General features: G+C 49.0%; 1 protein-coding gene across 10 annotated transcripts in view; it reads left to right on the top strand.

Moving 5' to 3' along the window:
* The window catches only part of PPFIA4 (PTPRF interacting protein alpha 4), a 33,637-nt gene that overhangs the window by 8,972 nt on the left and 1,934 nt on the right, over positions 1-22,731 (top strand). For 7 of the 10 annotated variants that reach the window (XM_065882013.1, XM_065881975.1, XM_065881957.1 and 4 more), the window contains 15 exons: positions 1,705-1,813; positions 3,369-3,577; positions 5,100-5,340; positions 5,795-5,830; positions 6,048-6,181; positions 6,485-6,651; positions 8,545-8,638; positions 9,125-9,206; positions 9,748-9,948; positions 10,652-10,714; positions 11,322-11,348; positions 13,075-13,250; positions 16,738-16,835; positions 17,587-17,762; positions 20,273-20,341. In XM_065882013.1, the coding sequence (XP_065738085.1) occupies positions 1,705-1,813; positions 3,369-3,577; positions 5,100-5,340; positions 5,795-5,830; positions 6,048-6,181; positions 6,485-6,651; positions 8,545-8,638; positions 9,125-9,206; positions 9,748-9,948; positions 10,652-10,714; positions 11,322-11,348; positions 13,075-13,250; positions 16,738-16,835; positions 17,587-17,762; positions 20,273-20,341 (1,882 nt within the window). The remainder of the gene's footprint in view (positions 1-1,704; positions 1,814-3,368; positions 3,578-5,099; positions 5,341-5,794; positions 5,831-6,047; positions 6,182-6,484; positions 6,652-8,544; positions 8,639-9,124; positions 9,207-9,747; positions 9,949-10,651; positions 10,715-11,321; positions 11,349-13,074; positions 13,251-16,737; positions 16,836-17,586; positions 17,763-20,272; positions 20,342-22,731) is intronic. The other 3 variants (XM_065882029.1, XM_065881966.1, XM_065881994.1) reach the window with 2 other exon arrangements.

The raw sequence follows: 22,731 nt of genomic DNA, 5'->3' as shown, positions 1-22,731 counted from the left end.
ACTTGGGCAGTTTAGAAGGGAGCACCTGTCCTCTGAGGGATGCTGAGAGGCAACTAAAGCACAGGATGATCCTTCGCCACTGCCATGAGACGCAGGGCATGATTCCTGCTTCCTTGACAGAGGGCACGCCCTTGAGAGGGGTCTGCTGAGTTACATGCTCACCTGTGTCCCACAGGGCCTGCTCACAGGGAGTATCTGGTTCACTCTAGTTACTTTGAGACACCTTATTTACGGCTCTGAACCTAATGCTTAAAGTAGGCCCATGTTTTAGGGAACTTCTGGATTTTTCTTCATATTTTGTGAAGCATTTGGCAGTGAACTCAGACCTCATGCCTGCGCTCAGTTCTTTGCCCAGAGAGGCAGGCTGACGATCGAGGAGACTGAAGTAGATGAGGCCACTCAAGGTTCATGGCTCCTGGATATTTTCTGTCCAAACCAAAGTCTCTTAGATCAGAACACATAAGGTTCCCTATGGTCATGCTCTCGTTAGATCAGAGAGATAGGGATCAGCTTCTTTGAAGAGAGGTTAAAGGAAAATTGTACATGTATATGTGCAGAGGGGTAGGGCTTAAATTAGGGAAAGAGATGTTGAACGTGAAGAAGAGAAGCCTGTGGGTTTCTGGGGTGTTAGAGACTTGGGTATCAATTTCAAGTTTGTTAGGAATATTTGTATAGGAGTGTGGAGAGAAGCAGGGAATAGAGACAGAAAATGGTAGTTGGAATTCCTCCTACTTCCCCCTTCCTGTAGGTTGCTCAGAAGAGACCAACCCCCTACGCCAATTAAAAAGGCATAGCCCAGAGTTCACCAAGCTATTTGGCACTGCTTGCTTTCCTTAATGGTTGGGAGCTCTTGGCTGTGACTATAGAAGCACTGGCCCCATCATGGAATTGGGACTGAGTTGCAGGGAAAAGGGGGGAATAAGCAGAAACTCCCCCATCCCTCCAGATAGCTTGTGTAACCTGTTGTAGGCTCACCCTGTCCCTTTGCTCTGGGCTCCCTCAAGTTCTAAACTGGGAAGGCGTAGGGAAGAAATGTCAGTAGGGGAGGCTCCAGATATTCCAGAGGATCATTACTGTGATCCTAAAATTTCAGGGTTGGGATAGACCCTTGGGGCAGTCAAAATGCTTTCTCTAGCCCGTGTCTCTGATACAGTGTCAGGGCCTCCTGAAGCTTCCTGCGGACAGGGAGTATGCCTGGCTTGAATTTTGGCCAGGGACTTAGTCCAGAGGAAGACCAGAGGTAGTTGCTAGGGAGAAGACCAAGAAACAAAGACGCTCAGAGTTCAAAGGACTCTTAGAGATCATCCCTTCCAACTTCTCTTGGTGCCGTGACCCCTCCCACACATTCTTGTCAGGTGGCCAGGGAGTCTCCACCTGAATACCTCTCTGAGGGGAGTGCAGCTTGTTCAAAGCTACCAGTTGCATCATAAGCCAGCTCTTGCTATTTGAAGGTGCCTCTTGTGTTAAGTGGAAAGCTGCCTCCCTAGAGCTTTCTCCCCTGGATCATACTGACCCCTGGAGCACCAGAGAATAAACCTAATCTCTTGCTTACCTGGCAGCCCTTAAGGCATTAACAAAAGCTCATGTCCTGCTAAGACTTCTCTTTTCCCAGCTGACGATCCCTTAACTCTTTGGGCCCAGTGGGTGTAAGCTGGGGCTGTCAGTCCTCAGGGCTCGTCTTCTCTCCCGCATCCGCCACTCAAGGGCGCACATAGGCAGTGCAGCAGATGTGCAGTTCTCCCTGAGCGCAACCGCCCATGTACCTCAAGGTCTGCATCGTTCCTACTCAGCACTGCGGGGAGAGTCTGCCAAGGTGAGGGGGTGGAGGGGTGAGTGTGGATGGGTCTACCCTGGGGAGTTTGGGGTCAGTTCAGCCACGCGCCTTGCTCCAGTTTCACAGACGGCTGGTGTGATGCAAATCCTCCCCCTACCCTCCTCCGTGTCAACGACAGCTGCAGCCTTGGGGTTGGGGCCATCACTGCAACAGCTGTGTCTCGCCTCGACCTCCTGGTGGGCAAGAGGTAGAGGCTGGTGGGTGGTCAGCTAGTCCCTGGGGCCCCACTGAAGCCTGTGCATGTGTACCTGGGTGTGCAGCACGTATTTCTAGTGGTTGGGGTGGGGGATGCAGGGGCAAGATGGAATTGGCAAGCTTTCTGGAACAAAAGCTGTGGTTTATGGGTAGGTGAGAGAGGATGACAGGTTAACTGGCCATGGGACGGCACCTGAAGTTTTCTGAGAAGCATGTAGCTCATGTGGAGTCTGCCTAGGGAGATTTAGAGGGAACAGGAAAGATTAGGGGCAGAAAAGGACTGACTTCAATCTTTTGGGGAAGTCTGATTCCTTCCTAGCCCCATAATTTTTAACCGTGCTCTGTCTCGAGCCCAGATCCTCTACGTGCTCTAGGGCACCAGAAGATATAGGTGGAGAAGGAGGGAACTCCTAGTCTGATGGTGGAAGATTCATCTCTGCCATTAGGGAACCCCTAGTGTAAGGGGGGAGTTGAAGTCTGAAGTCATCTCTTTTTCTCTCTCCCCTCTCCCTTTCCTCTGTTTATAAGAGCACAGCAGCTGCCCAGGACCTCAGTCTAAAGGCTGCAGGAGTGGGAAAAGAGCCCTAAGGGGATCTTGGGGGTTTGGGTCATACAGGATGGGGTTAGAGATGGCCTCTTTCCTTTCCTTCCGCTGCTCTTCTCACACTCCCAGCCCAGTTCTGTGCTCTTTCTGCTTCTGGACCTTTGTCTACCGAAGGGGTTTGTAGAATGATTTCTGAGAAGCTACCTCCTCTGAGGGTTGATCGGAGGGTCCTGTAATGTGCTGAAACTCTGAGACACAAGACAGTCATGCCTGCTTGGCTTTTTCTCGTTTCCTATATCTAGTCACCTTTTGTGTGAGTAGAAACAGATTGCCTTTACATAATGCTTACTTGGTGCCAGACCCTGTGCTAAGTGCCTTACATGCATTTCCTAATTTAATCCTCAGAGCTACCTATGAAGTAGGTACTATTACCATTCCCACTTTACAGATGAAGAAACTGAGGCACAGAGAGGTGAAACAACTCTCTCGTAGCTTGTATTGGGTGGAGCCAGGATTCAAAGCAAGGCAGTCTCTGGAATCTGTTCCTAACCATTCTGCTATCTGGCTCCTTGAGTTTGTGTAGTATTTCTTAGACTTTAACATACAAGTAAGTTACCCAGGGATTTTGTTAAAATGCAGATTCTGAATTAGTAGGTCTGGGATGGGGCCAGAGATTTAGCATATCTAACAAGCTCCTAGGAGATGCCAATGCTGCTGGTATAGGTTGGGAGGGTCCTGCTCCTTAGTCATCTGGTGTGTCTTATTACTACTCCTCTATCCTCCTTCTCTGCTAAGGACTGGGAGTCATCTCCACTGCCTGGGGTGCTGGTCCCCACAGCCACCCCTGCCTTTGACAGTGACCCTGAGATCTCTGATGTGGATGAGGATGAGCCAGGGGGTCTGGTGGGCTCCGTGGACGTTGTCTCCCCCAGCAGCCACTCAGATGCCCAGACCCTGGCCGTGATGCTGCAGGAGCAGCTGGATGCTATCAACGAGGAGATCAGGTTAGGGCAGGGGTGGAGGGCCTGGGAGGTTCCTTGAAGGACAGAGGCTCTTTGTGTTTGGTCACCGCAGGAGAGATTCTACATGTGTTTGCTTGTCTCTTACAGCTGGACCTTAGAGTGCCACAGTTTAGGGACCCTGCGTGGGGCATCGGGCAAGGTTCTGGCCCAGTGCTGGACAGAGAGGGGTAGGACCTCAGATTGACTTCTTAGGCTTCATTTTCTCTCCCAGGTCTATGGAGACTGTGTTCCTGAAGCTCCTGAAGCTAAACATAACCATTATGAGTGTAGTTCCCACATACTGAGGCCAACTCAGGGTGAGAGCTTTGGTCAGTCTAATCACAGTCACTGGAGGAGACAGCATTATCTCCATTTTACAGACAAGGAAACAAACCAGAGAGATTAAGTGATTTGCCCAAAGCGATACAGTAAGTGGCAGAGCCAGGATTCAAACTCGGGTCTAAACTCAGTGCACTGTGTCATGCCTCTGGTCTCTAATGAGGCATCAAACAGAAACCATTGGCAGGGAACGTTATGAAGACCTGCACTTCACCCTGCCTTTGTAGAGAGTTTATTAATGTTTGTGACAAACAGCAAGAGAAAATCCAAACCAGAGAATGTCAGAGCTTTACAGGGCTGTAGGGGTCATCTGGTTCAATGGTTCCCACACTTTTGGATTTCACAGACCAGCTAAGAAGAAAACACTAGACACACACACACACACACACACACACACACACACAAAGAGAAGGGTACTAACATAGGACTGCCAACTTTCATTCTGCAAAATGAAACATTAAAGATAATTACCATTTCCTACCACAACCATTCTACAAAAGAAAGGATATTTTAACATCCCTAAAGTTGGAAAGACATGCTCTGAGAATAAAGATAGGTCCTGTTCCTAAAGGATAGTTGGCATGTTTACATTAGTTTGTGTGTGTGTGTGTGTGTGTGTGTGTGTGTGAGAGAGAGAGAGTGTGTGTGTACATGTGTGTGAGTGTGCATACACACATTCCTCTCTGAGTGCCCCCTTCATACACATGACATTATCACTATTATTCTAATTTTTCCTTGGAACAGGAAAAGCTCCATCAGGGATCAGTATCAATTAAAGGTCCTGTGTTTGAGAAATACTGACCTAGACCATTCCTGACATTGGGTATATTGGGAAACTGAGGCCCTATAGATAGTGGTAGGTCAAGAATTCTGACTTCCATGAAGGTTTATATTCCACTGACTAAATTGCCTCCTTTCCCAGCAACTGCTTTTGTTAAATTAGGGAGTTTTGTTACATTAGGCCAGTTAACAAGAAAGAGAGAAAATTGTCTAAGCTGCAGTGGGATAGAACCAACTCTGCCCACAGGGCCTTGTATGTCCCTGCAATGCCGAAAACAATGGGGCACACCTGGCCATTGCCTTCTACCTGGGGTCACTGGGTGGTGACTGCAGGCAGTGCCCACACCTGCCTCCTGCTCGTCCTCTCTGGGGCTAATCATGAGATCCGGTTTTGCCTGCCTCCCAGGATGATCCAGGAAGAGAAGGAGTCCACAGAGCTCCGTGCTGAGGAGATTGAGACACGAGTGACTAGTGGCAGCATGGAGGCCCTAAACCTGACCCAGCTGCGCAAACGTGGTTCCATCCCCACCTCTCTGACTGCCCTGTCCCTGGCCAGCGCATCCCCTCCGTTCAGCGGCCGCTCCACACCTAAGCTTACTTTCCGCAGTGCTACCCAGGACCTGGACCGAATGGGGGTCATGACCTTGGTGAGAGTCTTGGGGCAGTTGATGAACAACCTTGTCATCACTGGGCTTGGCCGAGGGGAGTTGAGAAGGCACAGCAGGGCTCACTCTCTCATTTGGGCCCCAGCATCTTCTTCTCATGATGTGTGCAGACCCTGGCATACCAGGTCACCAGCATGTCCTTCTGGGTCTGGAAAGGGCTATGTAGTATCTTCCTTACCCTCTCCCTTGGGTAATGCTTAAGAAACTCACCCAATGCCCATACCTCTTTCTCTCTTCCAGAGGTAGCCCTGATTTATTTTCTCAAGCCAGTTTTTTGTTGCTGTTGTTTTGTTTTGTTTTGCTGTGATATTCTCTTCAGGCCTGTGTGAGGCACTGAATCCTATTTTCTCATCCTAAGACCACTGGGCTCCCCTTGGGGTAGACTTTCAAGCAACCAAAGGGTGAGTCCAAGCTCACCCTTCACTCTCTCTTCCAGCCCAGTGACTTAAGAAAGCATAGGAGGAAGCTGCTGGTGAGTGCTGCCTGATGACGCAGGTACTAATAGGTTAATTCTCCCAGGCCTTTCCCTTTTGGCTTCTCCCCACTGGGCCCTTGAGTCTGAGTCTGAACTCTGAGAGGCCCCTAGGGCCTCCCCTCTGCTTTTCTCTGTGCTCCTCTGCCTGTCTGGGCTGGGTAGGCAGGCCCCAGATCTCTCCCTCTATCCCCTGACGGCTTCACTGTCTGTTCAGTCACCAGTGTCTCGGCAAGAGAACCGAGAGGATAAAGCCACCATAAAATGTGAGACTTCTCCTCCTTCCTCACCCAGGACGCTGCAGCTAGAGAAGCTTGGCCACCCAGCCCTGAGCCAGGAAGAAAGCAAGAGGTAAATGGAGCGGACCCCATATTGAGCCTCTCCATTCCCAAGTTTATCGCGTCCCTCTCTCTGCCTCTGAACAGGCTGCATCTCACTTGTCCCAGGTGTCTGAACATCTCACTTGTCTTTGAAACACCATCAGGGAAGGACAGTCCCATGTCTCCTTTGGTCACATGCTCTGATCATACCCCCTTAACCCTCCCAACTCTGACACTTACTGTAAGTTCTTCCTGAAGTCTAACTTCCATCTCTCATGCTGTAATTTAAGTATGTTTCTTCTCATTCCACCCCCTCCTGGCTGTCATCCTGTAGTGCTTTGGAGGATCCAGGCAGCAACCCCAGCAGCAGCAACAGCAGCCAGGACTCCTTGCACAAGGGCACCAAGCGCAAGGGCATCAAATCATCCATCGGCCGCCTGTTTGGGAAGAAGGAGAAAGGCAGGCTGATCCAGCTGAGCCAGGGCGGAGCCACGGGCCATGGTCTCTGTCTCCTAGTAAATGGGTGCGAGTAGAGGGCAGAAGCAGGAGGGTATCCTTGGATCCAGTCTTCTCTGCCTGCCTCCCAGGGACCAGTGGGCAGAAGCCACAGACACAGAGATTCAGCTCCGGAGAAGAAGTTTTCTGTTAGAGCTATTTCACAGCGGGAAGGGCTACCTCATGAGGTGGTAGCTCCTGCCACGAGAAGTGTCAGGCATCAGTATCAGGCTGTTTATTTGATACGCTGTCGAAGGGGTTCCTGTATTCAGTGTGAGGTTGGACCTCTGAGGTTTCTTCCAATCTGGAGGTTTTCTGAGGTACTGTGCTCAGGACCTTCAGGAGAAATTTCTTAGTTCTTTCTCTAAGAGAGTCAGTTCTTAATTCCTAGTACATCTTGCCTTCAGGACTCAAAATATCACAATGCCTAATCGTGACTTTGTAGACATTATAGTCAAGTAAGTGCTTGGGCAAGGGTAGCATTATTAACACCTCTATGACGACATAAAGTTCCAGTGTGTGCTTGGTGTGTGGTAGGTACACAATAAATGTTAGCTATCTTCCTCTCCCTTCCCCTATTCCTTTTTTCCTTTCTTCCTTTCCCTCCCTTCCTCCTTCTCTTTCCCTCATCTATTCAGTTATTTGTTCAATAGACATGTATTGAGTAACTACTGTAAACAAGGCTTAGTATTAGGTATCGGAGCAATAGTGCATTCCTTCAAGGAGTTCAGTTTCTAATGAAAAGGAAAAAATAAAGAGATGATTCTAAAACAATATTAAGATAGGAATAGGCTCTGGGTGCTTCTGGAACTCAGAGGTCAGCCATGGAGTGGTGGGGGCGACAGGAGAAGCTTTCTCTGCTGGGCAACACCTGGGCAGAAGCTTGAAGGCTAAGTGGGAATTAGCCAAGCCAAGAAGAGGTGTGTGTGTGTGTGTGTGTGTGTGTGTGTGTGTGTGTGAGGGGAAGAGGCGGGGGGGTGGGGGGGGTCTGAGAAAGGCAAAGATTCATGGGTGTGAGAGTTTTGTAAGCAGTTGAGTCTATTCAGAGTGGGGAGGGAAGAGGGTAGAGGGAGCAGAAGAGGTGAGTTTAGACCCTAGGCTGGGGCCAGCTCATAAGGGCCTTGCAAAATATATTGTGGAGCCAGCCACACATGGGAGGGGGCAGGGCTGAGAAGGTCTGGTCAGTGGAAGAGGCATCTCGTGTTGAAGCCTTATGATTTCCTATGTTCCCCACACCACATTGGCACCTAAACCTAAGACAGCATCCCAGATTGGCTTCTGGATTACCAACACCCTCGGTCCTCTGTGCACTTGTGAGGAGTGACCAGGGCTTAAATGAATTGTAAAATGCTGCCCCTGCCATGAACTCTAGCATCGGTTCAGGAGATCCTTAACAGAAGAGGACAGAGCTATGCATGTTCCCTTTTGAGATTTGTGCAAGTGAGTGGCCCTGAGAAAGAGGCCCAGACACACATCTCTGAACGTGCCTCTTTCCCCACCCTCAACCCAGGTCAGGATAATTCTGTCTGAGCCTCGAAGCCCACTCTGGCTCTCTGGGTTTCCTTTTCCCCTTGGTTTGGAGGAGGGACAAGTTCTGTCTAGGATTCTGCTGCCGTTAGGGTGGAACGACTTCCATCCGTCTGGCTGAAAAACACCTCCAGGGCTGAGGCTCCCAGGGGAAGGCTCTCTGGGCTTGGAGTGACCCACTCGATAGCACTGTGGGACTGCCTGGCTGTAGGGATGTCATGTGGAGGCTCCAGGAATAATGGGTTGTCCCATCAGACCCTCGGGTTGTCACATGCTGAGGAGCCTCCTGCTGGCCTGCTCCCCGGTCCCGGCCCAGGCCAAGGGAGGAGAAGCAGAGAGGGCCTCGCTGATATGCCATCTCTTCCCTTCTAGTTCTGCTAATAGACTCTGAGCTCGGTCTGCAGGAGCCCATGGTACCTACCAAGCTGGGGACCCAGGCAGAAAAGGACCGGCGGCTGAAGAAGAAGTAAGAGCCACCGGCCAGTCTCTGCCAGGGTGGGGTCCAACCCCTCATACACTCTTTTCCCTGGACTGCCATGGGACTGAGTTCAGGCAGCCAGAGCCCAGCAAGGCCCCTTCTGGACTGAGTTGGCCTGGTCTAAGTGGGCACAGCAGGGTTTGGGAGGTTGTTCTTAGGATGACCTGAGTGAGAAGGAGACAAGGTGCTGTGGGAGAGTGACCCAGCATCTGGGGATCTCTGACAGAGCAGAGTAGAATGTGTTTCAGGCCATGTGCAAACAAAGCGAGAGCCCTCACCTCTGGGAATGGAGAGGTGTTGCTGCTTCATGTCTTGGTGTCACACTGCTTCAGGAATAGAGCAGGGGTGGCAGTCCAACGGTGGGGAGAAGGGGTAGTGGGAGTCCAACTCTTGGCACAGCCCATGGTCCCTGGGAGTAAGCTTGGTTGAGAAAGAAGGAAGGACTAGTGAGTCTGTTGTTCCTCTTCCTGCAAGACACCAGCTGCTTGAAGATGCCCGCAGAAAAGGAATGCCCTTTGCCCAGTGGGACGGCCCTACTGTGGTCTCCTGGCTAGAGGTAAACCTGGGCAAAGGGAGTCTAAGTCTACTCAGGGGTCTGGTGGGAAGGATGTGTGGACTGGGACAAGGACTCCTTGGGCAAAGGGGTGGTATTTCTAGAATTTTCCCAGCATGTTTCTCCCGTACCAAGTGCACAGTGCCATACCTAGCACTTAGCCAGAATCGATGCTATATACTCATGCCTCTCAAGTAGCTAAGTCTGGATAAGGGGAATTAAGACTGAGCCATTAAGACTTTCACAGGTGTCCCCATTAAGACTTTCATTCTTCCTATAGGTGCCCCCAGGAGCTAATCACCCATGCAATGTTGGTAAAGTCCCTTCACCTTCCCAGGCCTCAGATTTTTCATCTGTAAAGTGGGGAAAAAGAGGCATTTGATGATGGTCATCTCCACATTTCTAAATTCCTCTGCTCTTCATTTGCTGTTCTGAGGCCATGGATGAGGCCTGGCCCTTGCCTCTCAGTATTGCCAGACTTTTGCAGTGGAGCCCAGATCTTGGGAAAGGGGCTGAATTTACCCTCTGTGCCCCATATCTGCAGCTCTGGGTGGGGATGCCTGCTTGGTATGTGGCAGCCTGCCGGGCCAACGTCAAGAGTGGTGCCATCATGTCAGCCCTCTCGGACACAGAGATCCAGCGGGAAATTGGCATCAGCAATGCCCTGCACCGGCTCAAGCTCCGGCTGGCTATCCAGGAGATGGTGTCGCTGACCAGCCCCTCTGCCCCGCCCACCTCCAGGACTGTGAGTGGCCTCTCCCTCACCCAGGACATTTTCAGAAGCCCCAAAATAGTGTTTACAAAGTTTCATATTGGTCATTGGGAAGATGGTAGCATTTGAGTCCTGCCCCTTACTTCCCATCCCCACAAAGGGTTCCACCAGGTCTCCAAGAGGAGGTAACACTGTTGCTAGCAGAATCCCAGCAGGCCTAGTTCCCTGCCTCCCATGTACCACTCATGAGCTCCATCTCCCCATACCTACCCTGCCGGTAATTTTAGATCTTTGGGCAGAGTTTCCAAAGACAGGACTTCTGGGTTCTGTGTTTTTGCCAGATTGGGGTAGCAGAGGGAGTAGGGCATTTGTAAATTCTGGTCCGCCAACCTCTCCATAAGAATGTAAACCTCTCCATGGACCCCCCAGGGTAAAACCTTTCACTGTAGTCCATCTCTGTGATTGGGGTCAGCCCTTATTCCAGATTCGCACCATTTATTAATATTCATTCAGGAAACATTTGTTGGGTACTTCTATGTGCCAGGCATTGTGCTCAGCAGTGCAGATACGGTAATAAAAGAGAGCTGCTCAGAGCTAGACGATGTGCAGAATTCTGGGCTGGGCCTGTGGGAGGACTTAGGGGAAGGGAGCTATGTCTTGTCCTTAGGGCTCCCAGCCTGATGGGGAGCCTAGGAGCTCACACGCAGGACCAGCTAGGTTTCCTCTCTGCTTACAGTCTTCTGGGAATGTCTGGGTCACCCATGAAGAGATGGAAACTCTGGCAACATCCACTAAAACAGTGAGTCTGGCCCTGGACCCTGGGCCTGGGGTTAGGGCTGATGACTTGCATGAGGATGAGGGAAAGGTTGTGGGAAGTCAAAGGGGCTTGTAGCTGATCTAATACGAGATTGGTATCCCTTATGTGTGATGGAGTTCTGTTCTCAGGGTGGTGGGTGGGTGGGAAAGAAGTGAGAATGGAAACAGTTTGTGTGTGTGTGTCGGGGGGGGGTTGGTCTATTCCAGGGGGTCACAAGTTCACCCTGGGCTACTGGTATACTCCAGTGAAGAAGAGCAGGGCTTGGGAGCGTTTTGCCCTGCTATTGTCATGAAGCCACAGAATCCGTAACCCTTGTGCTTGAACCTTGGTGGAGGAACAGGGAGGGTTGGGAGGACCTGGCACCTCACCTGACTGTGTTTCTGCCACACACACATTTGATCCCCTCTCGCTGCAAACACAGGCGCGTGCACCAGCCTTCTGTGCTCTCTTAACCTTCCTAACAAGCTTTCCCTAGTCACCCATTCAGCTGCTGGGGTGTCTGCTTCTCCTTCTTGATGGGACCTTGGGTGGAGGCTGCCAGGTTTCTTGACTTTGCCTGTTTCCCCTGACATGCTGCACTCATTCCTAGGACAGTGAGGAGGGCAGCTGGGCTCAGGTAAGACCCCCTCCTCTTGTCCAGAACCAACTCGCAGCAGTTTGGGGTAGTGTTCTCCCAGCAGGTTCGCTCCCCTGCAGGACTCTCTGAGCCCCAGTCTTTTAGGTCCCTCTTCACACAAAGAGTCCTGGGCACAGGTTCTCTCCTCTGCTGAAGCCACCCACCTCCGTCCTTCCTCATTCCCCTTTAGCTACTTCTGGTTTTTCACCATGGCAGGTGAGGGGCCTTGGAGGGCTGTGCCCCCAGCATGCCTGCCTCTTCCCCTCAGTTCGACCCTCTTCCCAGGAGTAATGAGACTTAGATTAGTATGAATCCTCTTCCTCTTCCTGTCCCTCTCAGGGGTACCCCTGGTGAGCTGAGCAAAGGGCTTTCATTCATTCACTTGGTGAGCAAGGATTTACTGAGCAGCTACTAGGTGTTACGCCTTTCTATGCCCTCTGGATACAGAAGTGAGCAAACTTAGCCCTCATGGGGCTTATATTCTAGGGGAGAAACAGACAGTAAACAAACAAATAAATGGATAATATATCAGATAGATGTAAGTGCCATGAATAAAAACGAAGCACGTAGCACTGTTTGTACTTGTTGGGCAACCCCATCAACAGGAGACTGGACAGATCAGTTACAGTATGTTCTCACAGTAAAACACTACTTAGCAAAGGGAATGGATGACTCAGACATATAGTGTAAAGTGAAAAGTGTAAGTCCCCAAAGATTTTCTATTAAAACTCAAAAACAAGCAAATTTAAACATATTATTTAGAGAAATATACCTTGGTGACTATAAGAACATTTTTTCAAGCAGGGGCATCATGGACAGAAAACTCAGCATGGTGGTTACCTCTAGGGGGGCAGTAGGGCATAAGATGGGGAAAAAGAGCATAAGGATGGATGCAACAGTGTGGATAACATGGATGGTGTCCAATGATGTCAACTTCGTTTTTATGCTTAGTAATGAACATACGCTACATATGTTTTATATGTATCAATCGTTTTATTTTAAAAGATAACAAAATAAAATGTTCAATTCTAAAAAAATCAAGGTGGGTAAGGAAAGAGAGTGATGGAGGGTTACCATTAAAATTTGTTCTAAGGATAGATGGTTGAGGAGGTCCCTGCCCTCAAGGCAGGAGGCAACGACTAAGTGGAGCAGGCCTCTCAGAACCAGACTGGGTGGGTGGTGGGGCGCACAGTGTGTGGAGGGGTGGGGAGGCGGCACACGAAGGACCTAGAGAATCTCTGGAGAGACAACCAAGCCTTAGAGAAGAGCGCTGGCAGGCGCAGTTCACCTTACTTCATTTTTTTATATCTTTAGCCAAACGTAACTCCCTGTGGACCGTGTGAGGCCAGTTTCCCAAGTGAGACTGGCTTTCTTTGTCACTCTGCAGCCCTCTGTAATGCAGCCTATCCGCTGGGCTCAGCAGGCTTGAGGCTGACTGAAAATCAGGAAGGCGAGTCTGCCTTATAGCACCACAAATGCATTTCAGAGTCAATGGGAAGGATTTCCTATGACTTGCTGCCTAGGTGGTTGCTTCTGTTCATTAGTGTAGATAATTGATAAGTGAGTGGGAATATATCATTCCAGGATCTTAAAAAGCTCCATTTAAAATCCTCACCTCCCGCCTCTACCAGCCCCTCAGTGAAAGTAAGCTGAGATTTTTTTGAACTGCTAGCTGCAACCTGCCAGCGCTGCCTTTGCCCCCAGCCTCCTCCATCTTGTTCTCCAGACCCTGGCCTATGGGGACATGAACCACGAGTGGATTGGGAACCAGTGGCTGCCCAGTCTGGGGCTCCCCCAGTACCGCAGCTACTTCATGGAGTGCCTTGTGGACGCTCGCATGCTGGATCACCTCACCAAGAAGGACCTGCGGGTCCACCTGAAGATGGTGGACAGCTTCCACCGGTGAGCCAGGCTGGAACCCGGGGCCACCTCCCTACACAGGTCTCCCCCAACTCTGGGGGTCTGTCTCCAGGAATAGAGGTGCTTCCATCTCTTTCTTTGCCTGTTCTGGGTGGTAACAGGTCTCCCTTTGGGGAAAGCCAAATCTTTGTCTCCCCTGCAGTTTGAGGGTTTAGGCCTCTCACCTCCAACCCTTAAGACACAGTCATTTCTCTTTAGCTTCACTTGGAAAATTTTCCCCCTAGATATGAGTTTTATTTCTTGTCATTGAGCTTGCTGAATTCTCTACATTTACCCTGAGAAGACTCACACTGAACCCAGCATCTATTTTAGGTGTCTAATTCCTTACAAGATGAGAGGAAAGTTCTTTCTGGATGCTTGCCCTGCCGGCATCCCAGATCTGAGCCTCTCAGTTTTAAACACACATCCTTTTGTACAGGAAGCCATCCAGTGTTCTCCTCTTCTTTGTTGAAAAGGTCTTCTGTGCAAAAGGATCTGCAGTGGAGGTCACAAACTGGTAGCCTGAGGGTGGAACGTGGCGCACACATGTACTTTGTTTGGCCTACATTGTATTTTTAAAACTGTGACCTTAGCTGCCAACATTTAAACACTAGGAAATGTTAAACAAAATTCTGGATGTCTGGCTTCTCTTGAAAGAGAGAAAGCTCTCTGGGCACATCCCAGCATGGAAACAACCAGCTGGAGCTAGGGAGGCAGTCCTCCTAAGACATAGGTTTTCGGTAATGGTTCCAGGAGTTGATAGGTTTTAGGAAGTCCTTTTTAACATCCAACTTCAAATCACACAAGCTGCTATTTGAGCCAGGTCTTTTATCTTGAGTAGTTAATGTGACAAAGGGTGGAGCTGGGAGTGTGTGGCTTTTCAAGGTTCTTTTAGGGCTCTGCAGGTGTCCCTTGGTCTCTCCAACTCACAAACAGCAGAAAGTTATATTTGGAAGGGATCTAGTTAGCCTCCATATTTTATGGGTGAGGAAACTGAGGCATGGGAAGGAGCAGCGAGCGGCCCAAGGTCACGCAGGGACGCTAGCAAAATGCAAGTCTCCTGACTGAAACCCAGTTCTCTTGCCACCACATTGCAGAGCCGCCTATGCTGGAACCCCCATCTGTGTCTGCCCTGAGCACCACCCCTCCCTCACCACCGGGGCTGAAAGAGAATCTTTTGTTTCTGTCAATCCGGGAGGCTGCCAGGCCTAGCTGCACCTGTTCCCTCCTCAGTGATTGATAGGGCTGGGGAGAGAAGGGCCATTCCCCAGCAAGCTGAGATGTGCCTCGGCTGCTAGAGGATCAGGCAGCCCAACCCTACACAGCATTATGGAAGTCCTTCCCCGACCCTTTGCCCATGAGAGACTCTCAGCCTATATACACGGTTCCAGATTTAGCTCTAAATCTTGGGTACTTCACAGTTTCTAAAACATGTCCACATTTCTTACCTCAATTAGGTATATAACTGCTTTTTTTCCACTTAATATTTCATAAGCATGTTCTTATATCTTTAAAAATTCTTTTAAATCATACTTTTTTTTTAACGATGAGAAAGGGTTGTTTAAAAACTCTCCTTTCACAGATGGGGAAAACAAGTCCAGTAGAGATTGAGTGTCACCAGGTCACTCAGCCAAGTGGTTACAGAATGGGGCCAGCATCCTTCTTTCTTAACACCCAACTCAGAGCTCTTTTCCTTAGACCGTAGTGTTCTATTGAGCAGGTTTCCATGAGAATCTCCTATTCTGATAGGAGAAAAAGCACACACAATAATTAGTAATGTCCTCCCAAACGTGGTACCATTACTGAATGCCTCTAATGTTCAGGGGCTGGTCTAAGCCCTTTCATACAGGATCACCTTTAATGCTCACAGTAACTCTGCAGGAGAGTTATGACCCCCATCTCACATATGCTGAGTGCCACTCAACTGGGAAGTGGCACAGCTGGCATTCAGATCCAGGTTGATCTGACTTTAAGGGCTTTATATTTTTGCTAAGCTGTGCAACAGCTTTGAAAGTCATAGGAACTGAACTGAAAATTATAGTAAGTGAGATTGAAATTGGAGGCATTTCCAGTTAGGAGGTATGTGTGCATCTGCGCCCTCCAGGGGACCAAGGCTTAAACCAGTGGCCTTGAGCAGGATTCCTTAGAAGTGGTGTCTCTGAGCTATAAGGGTTTGTTCTAGGCAGATGGGCTACCTGGGTAGAACTGAGGGGAGAGAAGTAGGGAGAAATCAAGCATAATTTAATCTCACAAAGCAATGGCCTCAATGATAGAGTCAAAAGTATTTGGAATTGGGAGAGACCTATTTTATTCCTCCACTTTGTAGATGACAAAACCCAGAGAGGCTGAATGACAGAGTAGTGCTCAAGTTTAAAGAAGAACACTACAGGGAAAGCTGCCCAAGATGGAATGAGCTGCATCAAGAGGTAGTGAGCTCCCTGTCACCAGAGGTATTTAGGCACAGGTGTTCATAATACTCAGAAGGATGTTACAGAGGTGACTCCTGCATTAGGTGGGGAGCTTGGACTGATAATGTGTGGGGTCCCTTCTAACCTACGGATTCTTTGATTCGTGGCCTGGCTTAGTAATTATTTATTGAGTGCTTACTATGCACCTGGTACAGTTTAAAGTACTTTTAGTACTTTATGTGAATTATTTCACATCATTCATTTAGCATCCATGGTGTTTACATTTGTGGAATATGTCAGGCATCATCCTAGGTGTTTGAGATACATCAGTGAACAAAACAAACCTCCTTGCCCTCATGGAGCTTACATTGTAACTGGGAGAGACAGACAAGGAATTATAAATATATAGAATGTTAATAGATAAAAGGTGGTAGAAAAAAAAAAATTAGACCAGAGTAAGGGGGATTGGTGGTGCTGGTGATGTTGCAGTCTTAAATCAGGTGGACAAGGTAACTACTGAATTTAAAATATAACATTTGAGCAAAAACTTAAAGGAGACAAGGGGGTAAGCCATGTAGCAGACTGGGGGGCAGGGAGGGGGTGTGTTCCAGGCAGAAGGAGCAGCCACTGCAAAGGCCCCAAAGCACAGAGGCCAAGCGTTCCTGCCACGTTTGAGGAACAGCAGGGCTATCAGTATAGGGGCAGATCATGTATCACATTGTAGGCCATTGTAAGGACTCTGAGTGAAATGGGGACACAAAAGAATATCTGGAGGGTTCTTTGTCATTCCAGTGCCTGGAGAGGGAGGGATATGTTGCTATCATTCAAAGAACTTTCCTTTGTCAATCAGGCCCACACCCTGGCTGAGAGGGAGGGCTTGGGGTAGGCAGAGAGAGGGAAGTAGCCTTGTGATGGACTATGTCTAAGCCCTGGGGGAAGGAGGAGAAGGAGTGGGCTGGGATGCTCTTTGTGCTGGAGCATATAGGTCTTGATGGGCTGTGGTTGGTGCTGGATATGGGGCAGACGTGGTAGAAAACACGGCCCCAGTGAGGCTCTGGCTCAGGGGGGCTGTGTGCCTGCAGAACCAGTCTTCAGTATGGCATCATGTGTCTGAAGAGGCTGAATTATGACCGGAAGGAGCTGGAGAAGAGGCGGGAGGAAAGCCAGCATGAGATCAAGGGTAAGCTTGTCAGGCTCAGTGGAGCCTCCTCTGAAAGTTGTGGTGGGAGCGGCTTTGGGGGAGCAGGGACCTGCCTCACAGATCCCTGCCTTGGGCTGAGTGAAGGGAGAAGAGGCATTCTGTGCCACAGGGAAGCTCCAAATCTAAGAGGGAAGACACAGCCCTTAGGGAGCAGGGAGCTCCCAGTCTGATGAGGGAGACGCAATCCATGCCCAAAGGATGCTGCCATCTGGTGGAGGAAAAATAGCCCCCGCCCAATCAGCTGCAACATCCCCCTCCCCAGCACATTAGACAATGGCCACCAACGAGACAAATGCAATGACCCCCTTGGGAGAGTGCTATAGACTGGTGTGAGAAAGTGCTCGTGGAACTTGGTGATCTGGGTGGGGCTGGACAGGAAAGAAAGGCAAGTCTTAGAAGAGACCTTGAAGGTAGAAAGAATAAGAAGAGGGCCATTCCCGCCTGGGAGCAGTGGATGACTGGTACAGGGGCTCTGGGGAGAAAGCCTATTAGCCTGACCCTGAGTCTTGCAGGCTGGCAAGAATGGAGTGGTGTGGGGCTGGTTCTCCAAGAGCCCAGGTGCCAGGGAGGACAGAAGGAAGATGTGGAAAGTTGAGGGGGGTAGGGGTGGCTAGGAGCCAAGAGAACAGGGTGGACTGGGGCTCTGGGTCTAGGAACCTCTATTTCTGTCCCTGGAGGGGCCTTGGCCAAACCTGTCTCTTTCTGCTCCTTTTCTTCCCCTGCCCTCCAGATGTGCTGGTCTGGACCAACGACCAGGTGGTTCATTGGGTCCAGTCTATTGGGCTCCGGGACTATGCAGGAAACCTCCATGAGAGTGGTGTGCATGGTGCTCTGCTGGCCCTGGACGAGAACTTCGACCACAACACGTTGGCCCTGGTCCTCCAGATACCCACGCAGAATACCCAGGTAGGCTGTAAGTCTCAATCAGTCTGATCTTGGTCATCAGTCTCATCTTGGTCATCAGTCTCAATCTTGGTCTCTCCCTTTCCTCCACTCTCTTGCTCTCTCTCCCTCTGATATGTGCAAGTTTATGGATTGGTGGGAGGGCTTTCTGGAGGCCTGTTCTAGAGGGGATCACAAATGTCCTCAAACCTCCAAGTGGTCCCTGTGCATAACCAAGCCCCCCTAGGAAACAAGTGCCCTTCACATACAGAGCACGTTCAGCACAGGCCTGGAATACTGTGTTAATCCCCACACTGCAGTGAGCACCCCCGTCTCCTCCCAGCCCCATCTTTACAGCTGAGACTTTTCCTCTACTTGCTTCTCTGACCTGACTATTCATAGAAGAAAACTAGCGCTGGGGCCCACAAGGACCAGAGAACCCATATCCCCTTTGTTTCCGCCCCCCACACCCCCGGGGGGATCTGTTCCTGGGTCCCTAGGTTTTAGAAAGTTAAATATACCAAATAACACAGCCCAGAGCTTCTCCATGCCAGGGCTTTGTCTCCCTGTCAACAGCTCAAAAGATTAGACATCTCCTTCCATTACATTTGATAATTATTATGGAGCTGTCATCTAAGAATATACCTAAATTCTCTTGAACCTATTTATATGTTTGGCTTTTTTAACTTCCTGTGGGTAATGGACTCTAGAATTACTACCTGTTGTGTAAAGTACTACCTAATTTTATTTGTCCTAAATGTACCCACAGTCGGCTCCCCCGGGGAAGAGAATTGCCTCATCCTAATTGTCTACGATTTAGTACGGGTATTTGTATTTGACTAGCTCTCACCTTCTGTGATTTCATAACTCTGATTGTGTTGCCTCTGGGTCCAAGCTTTTACTTCTTTAGACAGAGTGGTCTTAATTCTTTTAGCCTTTCCTCATATAGACTTGTCTCCATGCCCTGATCATTTTAGCTGCCCTTGTCTGGACTGTTTGCAGCTGTCAGATCTCTTGAAATTCAGCCACCAGAGCTGCACAAGCTATTCTGGGAGCAGACGAGTTTTCGCTTGTGTGAGGATAGGGCTGAGTTGTCTTGTAATTTTGGGTGGAGTGTTGGCCTTTTAGGGGTGATGGCAGCACACAGGGCCAGGGCATCCTACAGTCTCTCTGCAATGACCCATCCCAAGCAGTCAGAATGGATAGCACAGATTCCCCTCGCTCTCTAGGAAGAGCTGAGATTTCCCCCAAGCTGCAATTTTTCTTATTTTAATCAAGGAGTCATTTTTAATTTTATTTATTTATTTCTTTATGGCTGCATGGCACGCGGGCTCAGTAGTTGTGGCTCGTGGGCTCTAGAGTACAGGCTCAGTAGTTGTGGCACATGGGCTTAGTTGCTCCACGGCATGTGAGATCTTCCCGGACCAGGGATTGAACCCATGTCCCCTGCGTTGGCAGGCAGATTCTTAACCACTGCGCCACCAGGGAAATCCCAATGCAATTTTTCTAGGCTTGCCCATTTCCAACCCCATCAGCTGCTTTCTTGCCCACTCATACAACTTTGTGAAATGTTTCTGAAGTTTGTAAATGTCATAGTCACCTTTCATTACCCAGAGGAACAGTGTCACCTGGATACTTGAAAATTAACTATGCTTCTCCTTTCTGATCACTTAAAAAAATATTATGTTCCCAATACCAACAAAGACTGTCCCCACAGAATTCTATGGTTAATATTATCTACCCAGAAATGGGCTTGTTTTTCTCTCATTTCCTATCTCTAAATACATCCATTTTTTTGTGGACAACAGTACATCTGTAAAGAGTAGCAGGGCTACTCTCTGTTGCTCTCTAACTGTTCTTATTATTCTGACCCATTCATTTAGCTTAGCTATTAGGGGAAGTAGGATTGACCCAATATGGAATCCTTCATTAAAAATGGTTCAGAATATCTGGTGGTAATTTTGAAAATGTTCTTGTTTCTGGCATTTCTCAAATCTCCTAGCAAGAAATTGCTGAGAGGCCTATAGAGAAGGCCTTTATGCCCCACTCAGCCCAAGGGCCACCAATATCCATGACTGAGCAGTTTTCCTAAGTTTAATTTTTGATGTGGAACTTTATAAAATACATTTATATAATCTAAATAAGTTAAATCTTCATTATCCATGGTCTGCATGCTTATTTACCCCTCCAGAAAGATAGCATGGCATGACACTCCCTTACAGAGACAAACTGGGGGGGGGGGGGTTTCCCCAGTAGGTGAAGTCTGTCCATCCACGTGTTCTATGATCCTACTTTTTAAAAAAATTATAGTTTTCTAATTTGCTCCATATGAAAAAAATTGTAAGGTTAACATTTTGACTTCTCAGAGGACACCAAGGTTAGCTCAAAGGAGCGGCATCAAGGGCTAATGGGTTAAATGCACTGAAAACCCCATCTCTGCCCTTGGACCCCCAAGGAAACAGGTGAAAGATGGCATTAGAGGTCACTAACTATAGCCCCTCCCTTCTCTCCCCCTTTCACCCTGTGGACTCCAGGCACGCCAGGTGATGGAGAGAGAGTTCAACAACCTGGTGGCCTTAGGCACAGACCGGAAACTGGATGACGTGAGTACCTGGCTGTGAACTGGTCACTGTTGGTTTGTTGGAGTTCATGAGTTCTGCTTTCCTCGGGCTAATGACTGGTGGGGTGGCCTAAGGGAGGAGAGTCATAGAGGATGGGCATGATATCAGGGGGTTGGGGAGGCAGGGACAGGCCTAGCAATAGGCCTGGAGAAGTCTCTATGAAACTCCTTCTGGGTACCTCTAGCCTCTTCCAACTCTGTGCCCTAAACCTCCTAACCACACAGGATCAGAGGTCTTCCCCAAAGGTCATCTCTTTGGGATCATACCTTTTTCTTTATCTTTTAGAGCCCCTCTCTTCAGTGCTGTGAGCACAGCACATCTCCAGCCTGCTACGTTTTCCCACCCATCCAATAGTGTGGTTGTTTGGAGGTAGACATTATTCTGAGGTCATTAGATGACAGGTTTGCTCACATGTTCCTCAGTGCAGTCTGACACAGCTAAACACATGGCTCAGGCTTCTATCATCCCAGCTTCCTTTCTTAGTTTTACTCTTATGCCCCAGGTCACTGAAGAAACAGTCCCTTCCAACTGAGTTTCATCAGGCCTTCTCCTCGAGTTCAGGTTGGACTATGTCTTGGAAGACTCCGAAGTTCCAGCCACAATGCTCCTGTTAGAGATGCTCCTAATCTAGCATTAGGATGCTAGACTGATGCTCCTAGCATAATGCTCCTCCTAAAACATACGTGTTTCCTGAGGGCACAGCCCCTTCCCCAGCCCTTGCCTCCTCTCCCCTCCCTCCTCCCTCCTCCCTTTCTTACCAGTAACCTTGCCTGCCTTCGCTGTCAGGTCTGCCTTAGCTGCCTTGGTTCCAAACAAGTTAAAAAAGAGCCCAGACTGTTTATTTTTAGCTTCTCCATCATCAATCAGAACTGTTTCTGATCCCCATTTTCTCTGCAGCACCCCTACCTCTACCAATGCCTCTGTTTAGACTTCTGGGCCTCCTTGTGGGACACCATTAGTGTTATCTGCTTATCAGTTAGTCTCTTCTTAGTTGGGTTTAACAGGGCTAAACCCCACCTTTGTGGAATGACTACTGCACCTCGGTAGATAGGACACACTCAGAAACATACAGAATTTGTGGAGGGGTGTTTTCTTCACAGAGGTGCCTTGAAATTTGGAGTGTGTTATTTACACACACACATATATTACATACATATTACATATGTGTGTGTGTGTATTCCACTCAAGGAGAGAAACTGCCAGACCCCACCAGATGTCCCCACTCTGATCTGAATCTTCCCAGTACCCCTGCAAGGTGGACCCTCCTACTTATTCCCCACCCACTAGGTTCTAAGCTTTCTTTGATACAGCTTTCCCATATATCTTTGAATGGTGCTTTCTAACTTAGAAAACTCTTTACTCCTTCAATCCTAACAAAAATATTCTCTGAATGCCTACTCTGGGCCAGGCATTGGGCAAGGCATGGTGGTGCAGTGACGACAGACATCTTATTTTATGCTAACAGTCATCATGTGAGACAGGTTATGATGCCATCTTACAGATGAGGAATTGAAGCTCAAAGAGGTAACTTACCTGCAGTCACAGGCTGACATGTGGCAGAGCCAGACTGGAGCAAAAGTGTATCTGATTCCTGTGTTCTTTTTCCTACCTCCTGCTGCCTCCTAAAAGTGGAGACAGCTGTCCTATCAGGCTTCAGGCATTGGGGTGGTTACTGAGTAGGTGACATCATCTTGGCAATGTAGTGGGCTTTCTGGGATGCAGCTAGGTGTGGGGCTGGAGAGAACTGATTCTTTAAAAGGAAGCTTAAGTAGAAGGCCAGGTCCTAGGAATAAGGTGAGATTTGGGGGTGGGGGGAGTGGCAGGTGGGAGGGTGGCGATCCAAGAGACTGCCTCCTGTCCAGCCATCCGGCACACCATCAGCAACCTTGAGCTGTCTCTTTCAACTCTTTCCTTTGACAATTCTGGTTCTCAGTTTCCCCTCTCAAGCTTCAAGGCCCTGGAGGGCTATATCCAGTTCTCCCATGCATGGATGTCAGGACTCAAGGGAAATGAGGAGATGAGGAACACAAAGAACATCTGACTATTAGGGGACAGGGGAGAAAAACAGAAACTAGTCCTTAGGGTTGGCTGAAGATAGAAATGGAGGGAGAGAGAGCGTGCAGAAGAGAAGGGTCTCTAGATTAGGTTAAAGATAGGATCATGGCGAAGACAGAAATGATGAGGAAAGTTCCTGATAAACTCAGGGTTGGGATGCCTGCCTAGGGAGCCAGCTGCCATTTAGCAAATATTTATCCAGTGCCTATGGTGTTCCCAGGCACTACTCAGGTCTGCGGATATATTGGTTGGAACAAAAAAGATCATAATCTCTGTCCCATGAAGCATAGAATTTGAAAGGGGTGGGGTGGGGGGAG

Source organism: Phocoena phocoena, chromosome 1, assembly GCF_963924675.1.
Source record: "Phocoena phocoena chromosome 1, mPhoPho1.1, whole genome shotgun sequence".
In the NCBI taxonomy this organism is placed as follows: domain Eukaryota; kingdom Metazoa; phylum Chordata; class Mammalia; order Artiodactyla; family Phocoenidae; genus Phocoena; species Phocoena phocoena.
Note: the sequence above shows the minus strand (reverse complement) of the source record. Positions and strands in the feature narration are given on the sequence as shown.